The sequence below is a fragment of the Pristiophorus japonicus genome, chromosome 20 (genome assembly GCF_044704955.1).
Source record: "Pristiophorus japonicus isolate sPriJap1 chromosome 20, sPriJap1.hap1, whole genome shotgun sequence".
NCBI lineage: Eukaryota > Metazoa > Chordata > Chondrichthyes > Pristiophoridae > Pristiophorus > Pristiophorus japonicus.
The window spans coordinates 14041300-14054856 of NC_091996.1; the positions used below are offsets into that span (position 1 = coordinate 14041300).

The 13557-nt window shown below is 49.5% G+C and overlaps 1 protein-coding gene across 5 annotated transcripts in view; it reads right to left on the bottom strand.

The window, feature by feature from the left end:
* The window catches only part of LOC139233169 (ral guanine nucleotide dissociation stimulator-like), a 136393-nt gene that overhangs the window by 34205 nt on the left and 88631 nt on the right, over positions 1-13557 (bottom strand). For all 5 annotated transcript variants that reach the window (XM_070863764.1, XM_070863769.1, XM_070863767.1 and 2 more), the window contains exons 3-9: positions 11648-11841; positions 9716-9787; positions 8849-9042; positions 7284-7405; positions 5430-5645; positions 4147-4250; positions 1673-1757 (exon numbers count right to left, since the gene is read on the bottom strand). In XM_070863764.1, coding sequence (XP_070719865.1) covers positions 1673-1757; positions 4147-4250; positions 5430-5645; positions 7284-7405; positions 8849-9042; positions 9716-9787; positions 11648-11841 — 987 coding nt within the window. The remainder of the gene's footprint in view (positions 1-1672; positions 1758-4146; positions 4251-5429; positions 5646-7283; positions 7406-8848; positions 9043-9715; positions 9788-11647; positions 11842-13557) is intronic.

Below are 13557 nucleotides of genomic sequence, written 5' to 3' on the forward strand. Positions count from 1 at the left end.
ACCCTATCAAACCCCTTCTTATTGTTCGTAAGAGTCAAAAGTCAATCACATTGCTGTGAGTCTGGAGTCACATATAGGCCAGACCGGGTAAGGTCGGCAGATTTCCTTCCCTAAAAGAACATTAGTGAGGTAGCTGGGCTTTTATGACAATCTGGTAGTTTCATAGCTTTTTATTCCAGGTTTATTTAATTAACAGAATTTAAATTCCTCAGTTGCTGTGGTGGGGATTTGAACTCGGATCTCGGGATCGTTAGACCAGGCCATGGGATTACTCGTCCAGTGACATAACTACTATGCTACCATTCAGTACAACAACATATACTGTACTTTAAAGCATAACATTTAAAGCAACCCTTGAAGATCCCAAAATACAACAGCTCAGCAACAACTTGTATTTATATAGCGCCTTTAACGCAGTGAAACGTCCCAAGGTGCTTCACAGGAGTATTATGAGACATAACGTTTGACACCGAGCCGCATAAGTAGCAATTAGCGCAGGTAAGCAAAAGCTTGGTCAAAGAGGTAGGTTTTAAGGAGCGTCTCGAAGGAAGAAAGAGAGGCAGAGAGGCGGAGAGGTTTGGGGAGGGAGTTCCAGACCTTGGGGCCTAGGGTGCTTTAACCACTCTCGGTGCCCCTGGGCTGGGGAGTGGAGGAGCTCAGTCCAGATTGCCACTTCCGATCACTATCCAGTGACCTATCGTGTTGGGAGTGAGTGCGTGAACATAAGAACATAAGAAATAGGAGCAGGAGTAGGCCCTACGGCCCCTCGAGCCTGCTCCGCCATTCAATAAGATCATGGCTGATCACTGACCTCAACTCTACTTTCCCGCCCGATCTCCAAATCCCTCGATTCCCCTCGACTCTAAAAAATCTATCTATCTCAGCCTTGAATATATTCAAAGACTCAGCATCCACAGTCCTCTGGGGCAGAGAATTCCAAAGATTCACAATCCTCTGAGTGAAGAAATTCCTCCTCATCTCTGTCTTAAATGGCCGACCCCTTATCCTGAGACTGTGACTCCCCCTAGTTCTGGACTCTCCAGTCAGGGGAAACATCCTCTCAGCATCTACCCTGTCAATCCCCCTCAGAATCTTAAATGTTTCAATGAGTGTTGTACAACCAATTCTGCTCAACACCTTCCCAAGCCTCCCCCAATGCTGATGTGAAGCTAACTCTGATCAATGAGATCAACTCTCATTCTTCTAAACTCCAGAGTGTATAGGCCCAATCGACTCAATCTCTCATCATAAGACATCCCTCTTATCCCAGAAATCAATCCTGTGAACCTCCATTGTACTGCCTCCAAGGCAAGTATACCAGGTGTGGTCTCATCAAGGCCCTGTACAATTGTAGCAAGACTTCCTTACTCTTATACCCCAACCCCCTTGCAATAAAGGACAGCATGTCATTTGCCTTCCTTATTGCTTGCTGTACCTGCATGCTATCTTTCTCGCACGAGAACACCCGAACCTCTCTGAACACCAACATTTCAAAGTTTCGGTATGGATGGCGATTGAGAACTGGCTGTGATCTCCTGCACCTCTGGGCTCACACATGACCAGCTACCACTTGGGTGATGCACCGATACGCTAACGGACTCCGGCAAAAGTCGGGGAAAGAAACTCATGGCGGGGGGGGAGCAGGTTTGTAAGATGAATGTCGAATCCTTACCTTGATAAGCAGCTCACGGCTCAAGGAGTGGTTGTTGTCATCAGAGAAGATTTCCGACAGTTCCAGGAATATCCGGAAGTTCTCTCTGTGCAGTTCCAACCAGAGGTACAACATGTTACAAACAACACTTGATAGTCACAAGAAAACCGATAACCACTGCGTATCTATCAATTCGCTTAAACAGAATTATCAGAAGAGGTCAAATCATTATTCCAGGAAGGACACGTGTAACTAGAAGCTGAAGGCTGGAGATTCTGGACTTGTCCTGCGCATAATTCCCGGGAGTCCACTGGCCAAGGTCTGTCACACAGAGTACTGGCTGAGTACATGGAGTACCTGTTAAGCCCAAGATAGTGATGAACTAGTTCCAATCTGTTCCCTCCTCAATGGAGTTTATCACAGAATCCTAGAATGGTTACAACACAGAAGGAGGCCATTCGGCCCATCGAATCCGTGCCGGCTCTCTGCAAGAGCACCTCAGCCAGTCCCACTCCCTCACCCTTTCCCTGTAACCCTGCAAATCTTTTTCCTTCGGGTACGTAATGTATACACCTGAGTATGCCCACAGGTTTGTGGAGCTGTTGAGCTGGGAGTGGCTTAGACAGTCTTGTGATGGTCACAAGACTCAATAAAACCCCAGCCAGTTGGGTTCGGGGAATCCACAATGTAGCAGGTGGTTGTGAGCCTGGTGGATGAACTGGTAATGTGTAGTGTGATTGTTAAACCTTTGCGAATAAACCAAGAGTTGGAAAGTGGAATTAGGCTGGATAGCTCTTTGTTGGCCGGCGCTGGCACGATAGGCCGAAATGGCGTAAATTTCAATGCTGTACATTTATATGATTTATGTACATAGGATATAGGGCACAGAAACAGGCCATTCGGCCCAACCAGCCCATGCCAGCGTTTATGCTCCACTTGAGCCTCCTCCCGTCTTTCCTCATCTAAATCTATCAGCGTAACCCTCTATTCCCTTCTCCCTCATATGCTTGTCTAATCTCCCTTTAAATGCATCGATACTATTTGCTTCAACCACTCCTTGTTTAAAGGCAGCCCCTAGTAGGCACTACACTGGAAGGACCCAGACTCAACTTACGGTCTCTGAAGTATTAGCTGCTATTGGCAGAGGTAGAAGCTACAATTGGTCTCAGGCCCCTTGGCTGGGGCTAGGTCTTGATGTGCACACGAAAAGGCGCAGCTATGAAATGCCACTGTCAAGCAGACTGCCAACACTCACACACAAAGGATGCCCACTCAGCCAAGGAATGGGAGGCGATCATACAACAAATCAACAACAACTTGCATTTATATAGCGCCTGTAATGTAGTAAAACGTTCCAAGGCGCTTCACAGGAGCGTTACCAAACAAAGTTTGACACCAAGCCGCATAAGGAGACATTAGGACAGATGACCAAAAGCTTGGTCAAAGTAGGTTTTAAGAAGTGTCTTAAAGTGCAGCGAAGATTCACCAGACTGATTCCCGGGATGGCGGGACTGACCTATCAAGAAAGACTGGATCAACTGGGCTTGTATTCACTGGAGTTCAGAAGAATGAGAGGGGACCTCATAGAAACGTTTAAAATTCTGATGGGTTTAGACAGGTTAGATGCAGGAAGAATGTTCCCAATGTTGGGGAAGTCCAGAACCAGGGGTCACAGTCTAAGGATAAGGGGTAAGCCATTTAGGACCGAGATGAGGAGAAACTTCTTCACCCAGAGAGTGGTGAACCTGTGGAATTCTCTACCACAGAAAGTAGTTGAGGCCAATTCACTAAATATATTCAAAAGAGAGTTAGATGAAGTCCTTACTACTTGGGGGATCAAGGGGTATGGCGAGAAAGCAGGAAGGGGGTACTGAAGTTACATGTTCAGCCATGAACTCATTGAATGACGGTGCAGGCTAGAAGGGCTGAATGGCCTACTCCTGCACCTATTTTCTATGTTTCTATGTTTCTATGAAGTAGAGAGGCGGAGAGGTTTAGGGAGGGAATTCCAGAGCTTAGGGCCCAGGAGGCTGGACACGGCCGCCAATGGTGGGGCAATTAAAATCAGGGATGCTCAAGAGAGCAGAATTGGAGGAGCGCAGACATCTCGGGGGATCGTGGGGCTGGAGGAGATTAGGGCTGGTGGGGCGAGACCACGGAGGGATTTGAAAACTAGGATGAGAATTCTAAAATTGCGAGACTGGGAACCAATGTAGGTCAGCGAGCACAGGGGCGATGGTCAAGACTTGGTGTGAGTTAGGACACGGGCAGCAGAGTGTTGGATGAGCTCAAGTTTATGGAGGGTGGAAGATGGAAGGCCAGCCAGGTGCGCGTTAGAATAGTCACGTCTAGAGCTAACAAAGGCAAAGGGATGAGGGTTTGAGCAGCAGGTACACGTGAAGCCCCACCTGAACGTGTCAGCACTTTCGGCATGGAGAGAGAAAACCGGGTGACTAGATCAAAGAATAAAAATGAAAACTTTTTCCCGCTCTTACCTGGATACCTCATCCCAGCTTTTCCTGAGCCGGTGGACCGAGTTACATTGTAAAGCGGAGAGAATGGCTCGTAACGAGGAAAAATTTTTGAAGATTCTGCACTCCTGCGGTAAAGAGAAACAACGAATAAAGACGGCTGAGAGGGAATAATGTTTTCAACTCAGCACCCTTTGTGTATTATTTCCCCCCCACCCACGAGATTCTTAATTAGCTTCCATCCCCAGAACTGCTCACAAGAAGCTCCACGTATTCTGCTCCTGCTCGGGTTGCCAACCCTCCAGGATTGGCCTGGAGTCTCCAGGAATTGAAAATTAGTCTCCAGCATGCTGCTGGGAGGAAAATCATGGGGCAGGGAAAAAGAAATTGTGCATTTTTTTCATTTTCTTTGAACACTTCTGTGTATTTACTAATAAGAAAATTGGAGATGGGGGCAGGGGGGGGGGGGTGGTGGGGGTGCGGGAGGCTGTTTGACTGACAGTCAAGAATCATCCAATCGGCTAACATCCAATGTGTGTCAGCCGTGGCTCAGTGGGTAGCACACTTGCCTCCGAGTCAGAAGGCCTTGGGTTCAAATCCCACTCCAGGGACTCGAGCACAAAAATCCACTGACACTCCCAGGGAGTGCTGCACTGTCGGAGGTGCCGTCTTTTGGATGAGATGTTAAATCGAGGCCCTGTCTCCCCTCTCAGATGTAAAAGATCCCATGGCACTATTTCGAAGAAGAGCAGGGAAGATATCCCCGGTGTCCTGGCCCAATATTTATCCCTCAATCGACATGACGAAACAGATGATCTGGGTCATTATCACATTGCTGTTTGTGGGAGCTTGCTGTGCGCAAGTTGGCTGCTGTGTTTCCCATATTACAACGGTGACTACACTTCAATAAGTACTTCATTGGCTGTAAAGCACTTTGAGACGCCCGGTGGTCGTGAAAGGAGCTATATAAATGCAGGTCTTGCATTTCTAATAAGCAGTCTTTTCACTTTCCAATGGGCCGTGGAAAGGCAGGGCAGTGGGAAGCAGGAGGTCATGTGATGCACCTTCCAGGAATACATCCCACCAGAGTTGGCAACCCTAACTCATGGGCTTCTTTTATCAATCCCAGCCTTTAGGAGGGGCACTGACACGTTCATGATTTCCCCCTCCTGAGTGGCCCATCAGAGACTGGGATCCCACTGTGTGGGACGATCACAGATACCATCCTGCCCCTTATCCTTCCATGACGCACTAGGCCCCAGGCTCTGAATGAGCTCTAAATTGACGCTCTGCCATTAGGCACTTACCCTGGCCACCTCGATCCACCTCTCAAGGATCTTAGCTCGCTGCTGGGGCTTCAAGGTCTTGTCACTCAAACAGGTTGCAATGACGCAGTTCGTGACGCTGTTAAACTGCGTGACGGTAGCCCGGATTGTGGGCGCCAAATGCTCTTTCCCCTTCTTATCCCTCTGTGACCAGATGCTTCCCAGACAGTGATATGGAACTACTTTCTTGAACAACTCCTGCATAGAAAAAAAAAATCAGAATCTCAGAATTGACGCCTTTGGAAAACAGATAAAGCACAGAAACTCGACTACGCTTCAGAAATTCAATCGCTCAATTTATTTATTAAAGTCTGAACACCACAATTTAGAAAGGAAGTGAAGGCTTCGAACAGGGTACAGAAGTGATTTACTAGAATGGTTCCAGGGATGAGGGAATAGAGTTAGAAACATTGAAATTTACAGCACAAAGGAGGCCATTTCGGCCCATCGTGTCCGCGCCGGCCGACAAAGAGCCGCACGGCCCTCGGTCAGCAGCCCTGAAGATTACATATAAACCTTTGAACAATGAACAATGGCGGAGAGGTAAAGAGCACCCGGCCCAACCAGTCCGCCCCCACACAACCGCAACACCCCTTACACTGAAACATTCTACACTCCATCCCAACCGAGAAGCTGGTGTTTTTCTCCTTGGAGCGGAGAAGGCCAAGAGGAGATTTGAGAGAGGTGTTCAAAATCATGAAATAGTTAGATTGTTTCCAATGGCTGAAGGGTCGATAACTAGAGGACACAGATTTAAGGCTTTTGGCAAAAGAACCAGAGGCGACACGAGGAAAAACTTTATGCAACGAGTGGTTAGGATTTGGAATGCGCTGCCAATAGGGTGGGGGATACAGTTTAAATAGTGGCTCTCAAAAGGGAATTGGATAAACACTTGAAGGAGAGGATATGGGAATAACCTGGGTTGCTCTTTGAAAGAGCCGGCGCAGACTCGATGGGCCGAATGGCCTCCTTCTGTGCTGTACTCTTCTGTGGTTCATTTCCATATGATTTATCAACAATTTAAGAGCATTCTGATTGAATGGTGGAACGGGCTCGAGAGGTTGAATGGCCTACTCCTGTTGCAATGTAAATGGTAATATGCGGCACATATCGTGAATGAGTGCGCTGAGATTGTAACGTATGCCCCTGTGAGCATGCTCGCAGGTTTGTAGAGCTGTTGAGTTGGGAGTGGCTTAGCCAGTCACGGGATGTTCACAAGACTCAATAAAACCCCAGCCAGTTGGGTTCGGGGGATCCACGATGAGGCAGGTGGTTGTGAGCCTGATGGATGAACTGGTAACGTGTAGTGTGATTGTTAAACCTTTTGCTAATAAACCAACTAGTTCTTAATAGCAATGCGTTGTTATTCATTCTTAAGCAAAGAACCCATGAAGCAAATACATTACAGAGATCATCCATTAAAATGAAGGAACAGTAAGTTCTGCAGGGGCTCATTAACCTCGATACATTCCGAGAGGGTGGAACCCCACATGACATTGCTTGACATTGTAAAATCTACCCAGTGCCTTTAAGCAGGTGGAAGGGTTACAACGTGAAAATGTTCACTCAGCAACAGCGCTGGGGTTTTTTTTTTAATTTTAAAGTCGTTGTCATGGAAACCAAAGGGAGCCAAATCTAACCCATTGCGATGGAAAATCGAGAGCTGCCAAAAGGTTCGGCAGATGCTGGAAACACAACGTGAGCGGTAATGAAACTAAGACTGAGGGCGGCAGCAGTTCGGAGAGCACAGGAAGGAAGTGTTGGGGCTGGTTACCACGCTCGGTCGGTCGCGCGCTTTCGCAATAGAATCAGTGAGGAGCCGCAGACGCTACTCACCGCGTCCATCAAGGTAAACTGTTCGGCCACCACGTTGGCAAGGAAGGAAAGGAAGTCAGGCTTTCCGTCTTCAAACCCGTTCTCCTCCACCATCGTGAATGTGCAGCTGCTGTGATCGCCCGCTGTAACAACACAACCAGGCGCCTTTTAACTCTCATCAAAGTTACCCACTGACGCACACTGGGATTGCTCATTTAAAAACAAGACTTGCATTTATACAGCGCACCTTCCGCGACCACTGGACGTCCCAAAGCGCTTCACAGCCAATGAGGTACGTTTTGGAGTGCAGTCGCTGTTGGAATGTGGGAAACGCAGCAGCCAATTTGCGTACAGCAAGCTCCCACAAACAGCAACGTGAGAATGACCCAGATAATCTGTTTTTTTTAAAGTGATGTTGATCGAGGGATAAACATTGGCCAGGACAACCGGGGAGAACGCCTCTGCTCTTCTTCGAAAATAGATCTTTTACGTCCACCCGAGAGAACAGACGGGGCCTCGGTTTAACGTCTCATCCGAGAGACAGCACCTCCAACAGTGCAGCGCTCCCTCAGCACTGCGCTGGAGTGTCAGCCGAGATTTTATGTGCTCAAGACCCTGGAGTGGGACTTGAACCCACAACCTTCTAACTCAAGAGGCGAGGATGCTACTCACTGAGCCACGGCTGATTAGGGGACCACCTCTGATCTTCCCCTATTCTGGGGAATTGTGCATCCCCAATTTAATCATCACTATCGGTGGACGTGCCTTCAGCTGCCTGGGCCCCAAGCTCTGGAATTCCCTCCCTAAACCTCTCTGTCTCTCCACCTCTTCTCCTCCTTTAAGACTCTCCTTAAAACCTACCTCTTTGACCAAGCCCTGTTCTAATATCTCCTTATGTAGCCTGGTGTCAATTTTTGTTTGATAACATTCCTATGAAGTGCCCTGGGACATTTTAAGAAGTTAAAAGGACTATATGAATGTAAGTTGATGTTGGTCACAATTGTTTGGGAGTCACTGCAATCAAAACAGACAGGAACCGGCAGAGCCACCACTGACTGCTGCCACCTAACCATCTGGTGCACGCCCCTCACAGTTAAAATAGTTTGGTAACAATCATTGTCTGGACTTCTTTCGGATGAGACGTTAAACTGAGGCCCCGTCTGCTCTCTCAGGTGGACGTAAAAGATCCCACGGCCACTGTTTCGAAGAAGAGCAGGAGAGTTATCTCCGGTGTGCTGGCCATTATTTATCCCTCAATCATCATTATAAAAAAACAGATAATCTGGTCATTACCACATTCCTGTTGTGGGAGCTTGCTGTGCGCAAACTGGCTGCTCCGTTTCCTACATTACAACAGTGACTTCATTTCAAAATGCACTTCATTGGCTGTAAAGCGCTTTGGGACATCCTGAGCTTGTGAAATGCGCTTTAGAAGTACAGTCTTTCTTTTTTATATTTGACATATTGGCACTTGGATGAGGTAGCAATTGCTGCCAATTAGTGATGGAACTATGCCCCCAGCAGGAGTCAGTGTTGGGTTTGAGGTGCGGGACGGGGGGATGGGGGGAGGGGGGGGATAGACCTACCATCCTGATCAGGTTCTGGCTCTTTGAGCTTTTGGAATGTGCCGAGGAGGATATGGGCGCGGCGTTGCAGATCCGAACCCGGAAAGATCTGATGGATGTAGGCATAGAGATGCTTCAGGCAGGAGTAATCTGGCGGTTTCCTGAAATCTTCGGAATACTGATCGAGCCAGGCGCCAAGGATGGACGAAATGGTGCTGAAAGAAGAGGAGAGAAGCGTGTCAGCACTCGGTCATGAACAATAGGTGGTTTCTGCGAGTCCCCAAAAAGGGCTGGTTGCTACAGCTCCAATTTATGGGTGGCCAAGGAGAGACCGTACAGGGCACATGGACATGAGAAAGCATGCAGGGAGGAGGTCCATTTGGCTCGACAAGCCCTTTCCTTTCACAGAGTGGCAACAATCCACACTCGATCATGGAAGCTACACTAACAAATCTCGGGAGGAAGCTTTTGCGGTGTTTCTTTCTGCAACAAAACCCAATCTTCAGAACATCAGTCTATTGTTACACCCTGCATTACTCATCCTCAACCTTTGGCTCCTTTGAAGAATTGTCGACCTTTGTTTATTGGCAAAGTTCAATTAGATACAAATGGTTTCCAAATGTATGTGAAACTTACTACCAGCATTGAAAGAGACGTAAACAACCTTGGCCCATTTCCCCGTCACAGCGCAAACGTGCGGAGGAGTTAAACGTGGAAGCTGATGTCTCCCAGAAGGATGGTTTGGCCTTCCCAAACAAAAGAATATTCAAATTTGGAGACACTGCCCCTTTAAGAATGCGGCAAGTAATAGCAAACTCGTTACTCGGCATTCTGGGTATCAAGAACTCACGCGGCACGGCAAGAACTACCAGCAGAAGAAGCCCTTACTTTTTCAATTCCACCCTGTCGTCTGGTGTAAGCTTGGATATGTCTCCATTCATTTGATGCAAGTTTCCATATCTGTGAGATACAAGAGAGAGATAGAACAGAGGAGTCAATGTTGTTTGAAAAGAAAGGATTTAAGAGCTTTGTGGGCCGTGTCAGTGGGTGATTGGGTTGTCCTGTCCCAAAGGTCTCAAATTTGGTCCATGGGTCTTGTACTGGGTCAGTTGGTCCAGGACAAGGGGTCAGTGACTTATTCCGGGCTATAGTTCCACCAAGTGATACCTCCACCCAAATGGCCATTCTTCAAGCGAGGACTCAGCAAGAATGGAGAAGCATTAGCATGGCAACTCCGGCTGACTGTATTCCAGCCCTGGCCTCAAGGACGATATTGTGGAGCCTTGGTGTGTGTCTCATCACCTTAAATCACCACGGGCAACTCTGTGGAATCTTCTGGTTACATACAATGTCCAGCACAGGAACGAGCCATCGGCTCATTGGTCCATTCCGGTGTTTATGCTCCACACGAGCCTCCTCCCAGCCCTCTTCATCTCACCTTCTATTCCTTTCTCCCTCATGTGTTTATCTAGCTTCATCCTTAAATATATCTATGCTGTTCGTTGCAAGACTCCTTCAGGCAGCGAGTTCCACATTCTGACCACTCTCTGGGTAAAGAAGTTTCTCCTGAATTCCCTATTGGATTTATTAGTGACTATCGTACATTCATGGCCCCTAGATTTGGTCTTCCCCACAAAGTGGCAACATCTTCTCTACGTCTACCCTATCAAACCCTTTCATAATCTTAACATAAGAACATAAGAATTAGGAGCAGGAGTAGGCCATTCGGCCCCTCGAGCCTGCTCTGCCAATCAATAAGATCAAGGCTGATCTTCGACCTCAACTCCACTTTCCTACACTGTCCTCAAACCCCTTGATCCCGTAAAATATTCAAAAAGCTATCGCTCTCTGTTTTGAATATACTCAAAGACTGAGCCTTTACATCCCTCTGTGGTAGAGAATTCCAAAGATTCACCACCCTCTGAGTGAAAAGGTTTCTGCTCATCTCAGTCCTAAATGACTGACACCTTATTCTGAGACTGTGACCCCTGGTTCTAGACTCCCCAGCCAAGGGGAACATCCTCCCTGCATCTACCCAGTAAAGCCCTGTAAGAATATTGTATTTTTCCAATGAGATCACCTCTCGTTCTTCTAAAGTCTAGAGAATATAGGCCTCGTCTACTCAATCTCTCCTCATAGGACAATCCCCCCCCCATAACCCAGGAATCAGTCTGGTGAACCCTCATTGCACTCTCTCTCTGAAAACCTCTATCAGGTCACCACACTAGAGCAAAGAACCCTGGCACATTCAGTCTTTCCTGATGGGTTAAACCTCTCAGTTCTGGTATGAGCGATAAGAGAATAAAGGGTAATGGGGGTTCGGGGCCCAGGAGAGGCAGGAGTTCGGGGCCAGGGGCCCAGGGGCAGCACGGGCCAGCCCACACTGCGCTATGTGTGCGCACTAGATCCGTGCAGCAGAGCAGGTCTCCAGTCTTCTTGGATAACCCTTGCCACTGGACCAAGACTTAGCTCTGTCAAGCCCGTGTGGTGGCTGGTGTGCAAAGGTCAACACATGTTAAAAAAATCCACGCACAGGCACCTTCCATCCTTCACGATGTAGTTCAGGTCCTGGAATATTAGGTCCTTCATGGAAACCCTTGTGAACTCATCCCTTTTTTGACAATGGAAGCAAGTATTCCTCGTTTCGAGGAACCGCCTGTGATGAGGATGGGAAGCGGTCGGGGAAGTGGAGCTGAGTCCATGATTAGATCAGCCATGGTCTTATTAAATGGCGGAGCAGGCTCGAGAGGCTGTATGGCCTACTCCTGCTCCTAGTTCTTACGTTCTTATGTCTCGGTCCACCCTGTCCATTGCAGTTACCTGTTGAGCAGCAGGTCTAACACTTGTTTGGTCGATGCGAAGGCTCGGTAGGTGCACAGGAAGATGGTGACGTAGGTTGAGTCGTTGCCTTTGAAGGCTGACACCAGGTACTCCACGAGTTTGTCCAGCGTCCCAGCCTTGATGGTGCGCACTTTGCACGTTTCGTACAGGTTCATGGCCGACTCACTCTCCACCTATCGGGGGGGGGGGGGGGAAGGAAAGGCACGTCATGTTGACATGGGCGGTTGCCAGGTTCCGAGGCAGTCAAGATTGTGAGAAGGACATTCTGCAACCGTCCAACGCACTCGGGAGCGAACTGAACACCCTGTTATCACCCTGTTCAAATAGTCAGGAACACTACGAGCTTCTTGTCCATTGTTGTTTGGCACAGCACGAACAATAACAAGAATATTATTAGAGCCCTAAATGAAGCTCCCTCAATGACTCAGGCAAGTTTATCCAGGGAGCGGCTGCACAATAGAAACCAGAAAAGCCTCCAGTTCAACTGTGCGGCAGCGCTAATGGGTCTGTGGTGAAAGAAAGGGCGTCGCAAATAATTTACAGCCAACGAAGTACTTCTGAAGTCTAATGTGGGATACGTATCAGCCAAGCTCCCACAGGCAGTAATGTTATATGACCAGATAATCTGTTTTTTTTGTGATGTTGATCGAGGGATAAATATTGGCCAGGACACCGGGGAGAGCTCCGCTGCTCCTCTTCAAAACAGTGCCCATGGGATCTTTTACTTTCACCTGAGAGAGAGCAGACGGGGCCTCGGTTTAACGTCTCATCCGAAAGACGGCACCTCTGACAGTGCAGCGCTCCCTCAGCACTGCACTGGGTGTGTCAGTCTAGATGTTGTGCTCAAGTCCCTGGAGTGGGACTCGAACCCTACAACCTTCCGACTCAGAGGCGAGAGTGCTACCCACTGAGCCACAGCTGACACTGTACGATTAACGCTGGGTTATAGGGGAAGAAAATTGGCTACCGCTCCCACTTCAGATCATAGTGCAGTGACACCCCCCCCCCCTCCCTCCTGATCATGGTGCAGTGACCCCCCTCCCCCCCCCCCCACTCCTGATCATGGTGCAGTGACACCCCCCCCCCCCTCCTGATCACGGTGCAGTGACACCCCCCTCCCTCCTGATCATGGTGCAGTGACACCCCCCTCCCTCCTGATCACGGTGCAGTGACACCCCCCCCTCCTGATCATGGTGCAGTGACCCCCCTCCCCCCCCCCTCCTGATCATGGTGCAGTGACACCCCCCCCCCCCCTCCTGATCATGGTGCAGTGACACCCCCCTCCCTCCTGATCATGGTGCAGTGACACCCCCCTCCCTCCTGATCACGGTGCAGTGACACCCCCCCCTCCTGATCATGGTGCAGTGACCCCCCTCCCCCCCCCCTCCTGATCATGGTGCAGTGACACCCCCCCCCCCTCCTGATCATGGTGCAGTGACACCCCCCCCCCCTCCTGATCATGGTGCAGTGACACCCCCCCCCCCCCTCCTGATCATGGTGCAGTGACACCCCCCCCCCCCCTCCTGATCATGGTGCAGTGACACCCCCCTCCCTCCTGATCACGGTGCAGTGACACCCCCCCCCCCCTCCTGATCATGGTGCAGTGACCCCCCTCCCCCCCCCCTCCTGATCATGGTGCAGTGACACCCCCCCCCCCTCCTGATCATGGTGCAGTGACACCCCCCCCCCCTCCTGATCATGGTGCAGTGACCCCCCTCCCCCCCCCTCCTGATCATGGTGCAGTGACACCCCCCCCCCCTCCTGATCATGGTGCAGTGACACCCCCCCCCCTCCTGATCATGGTGCAGTGACACCCCCCCCCCTCCTGATCATGGTGCAGTGACACCCCCCCCCCCTCCTGATCATGGTGCAGTGACACCCCCCCCCCT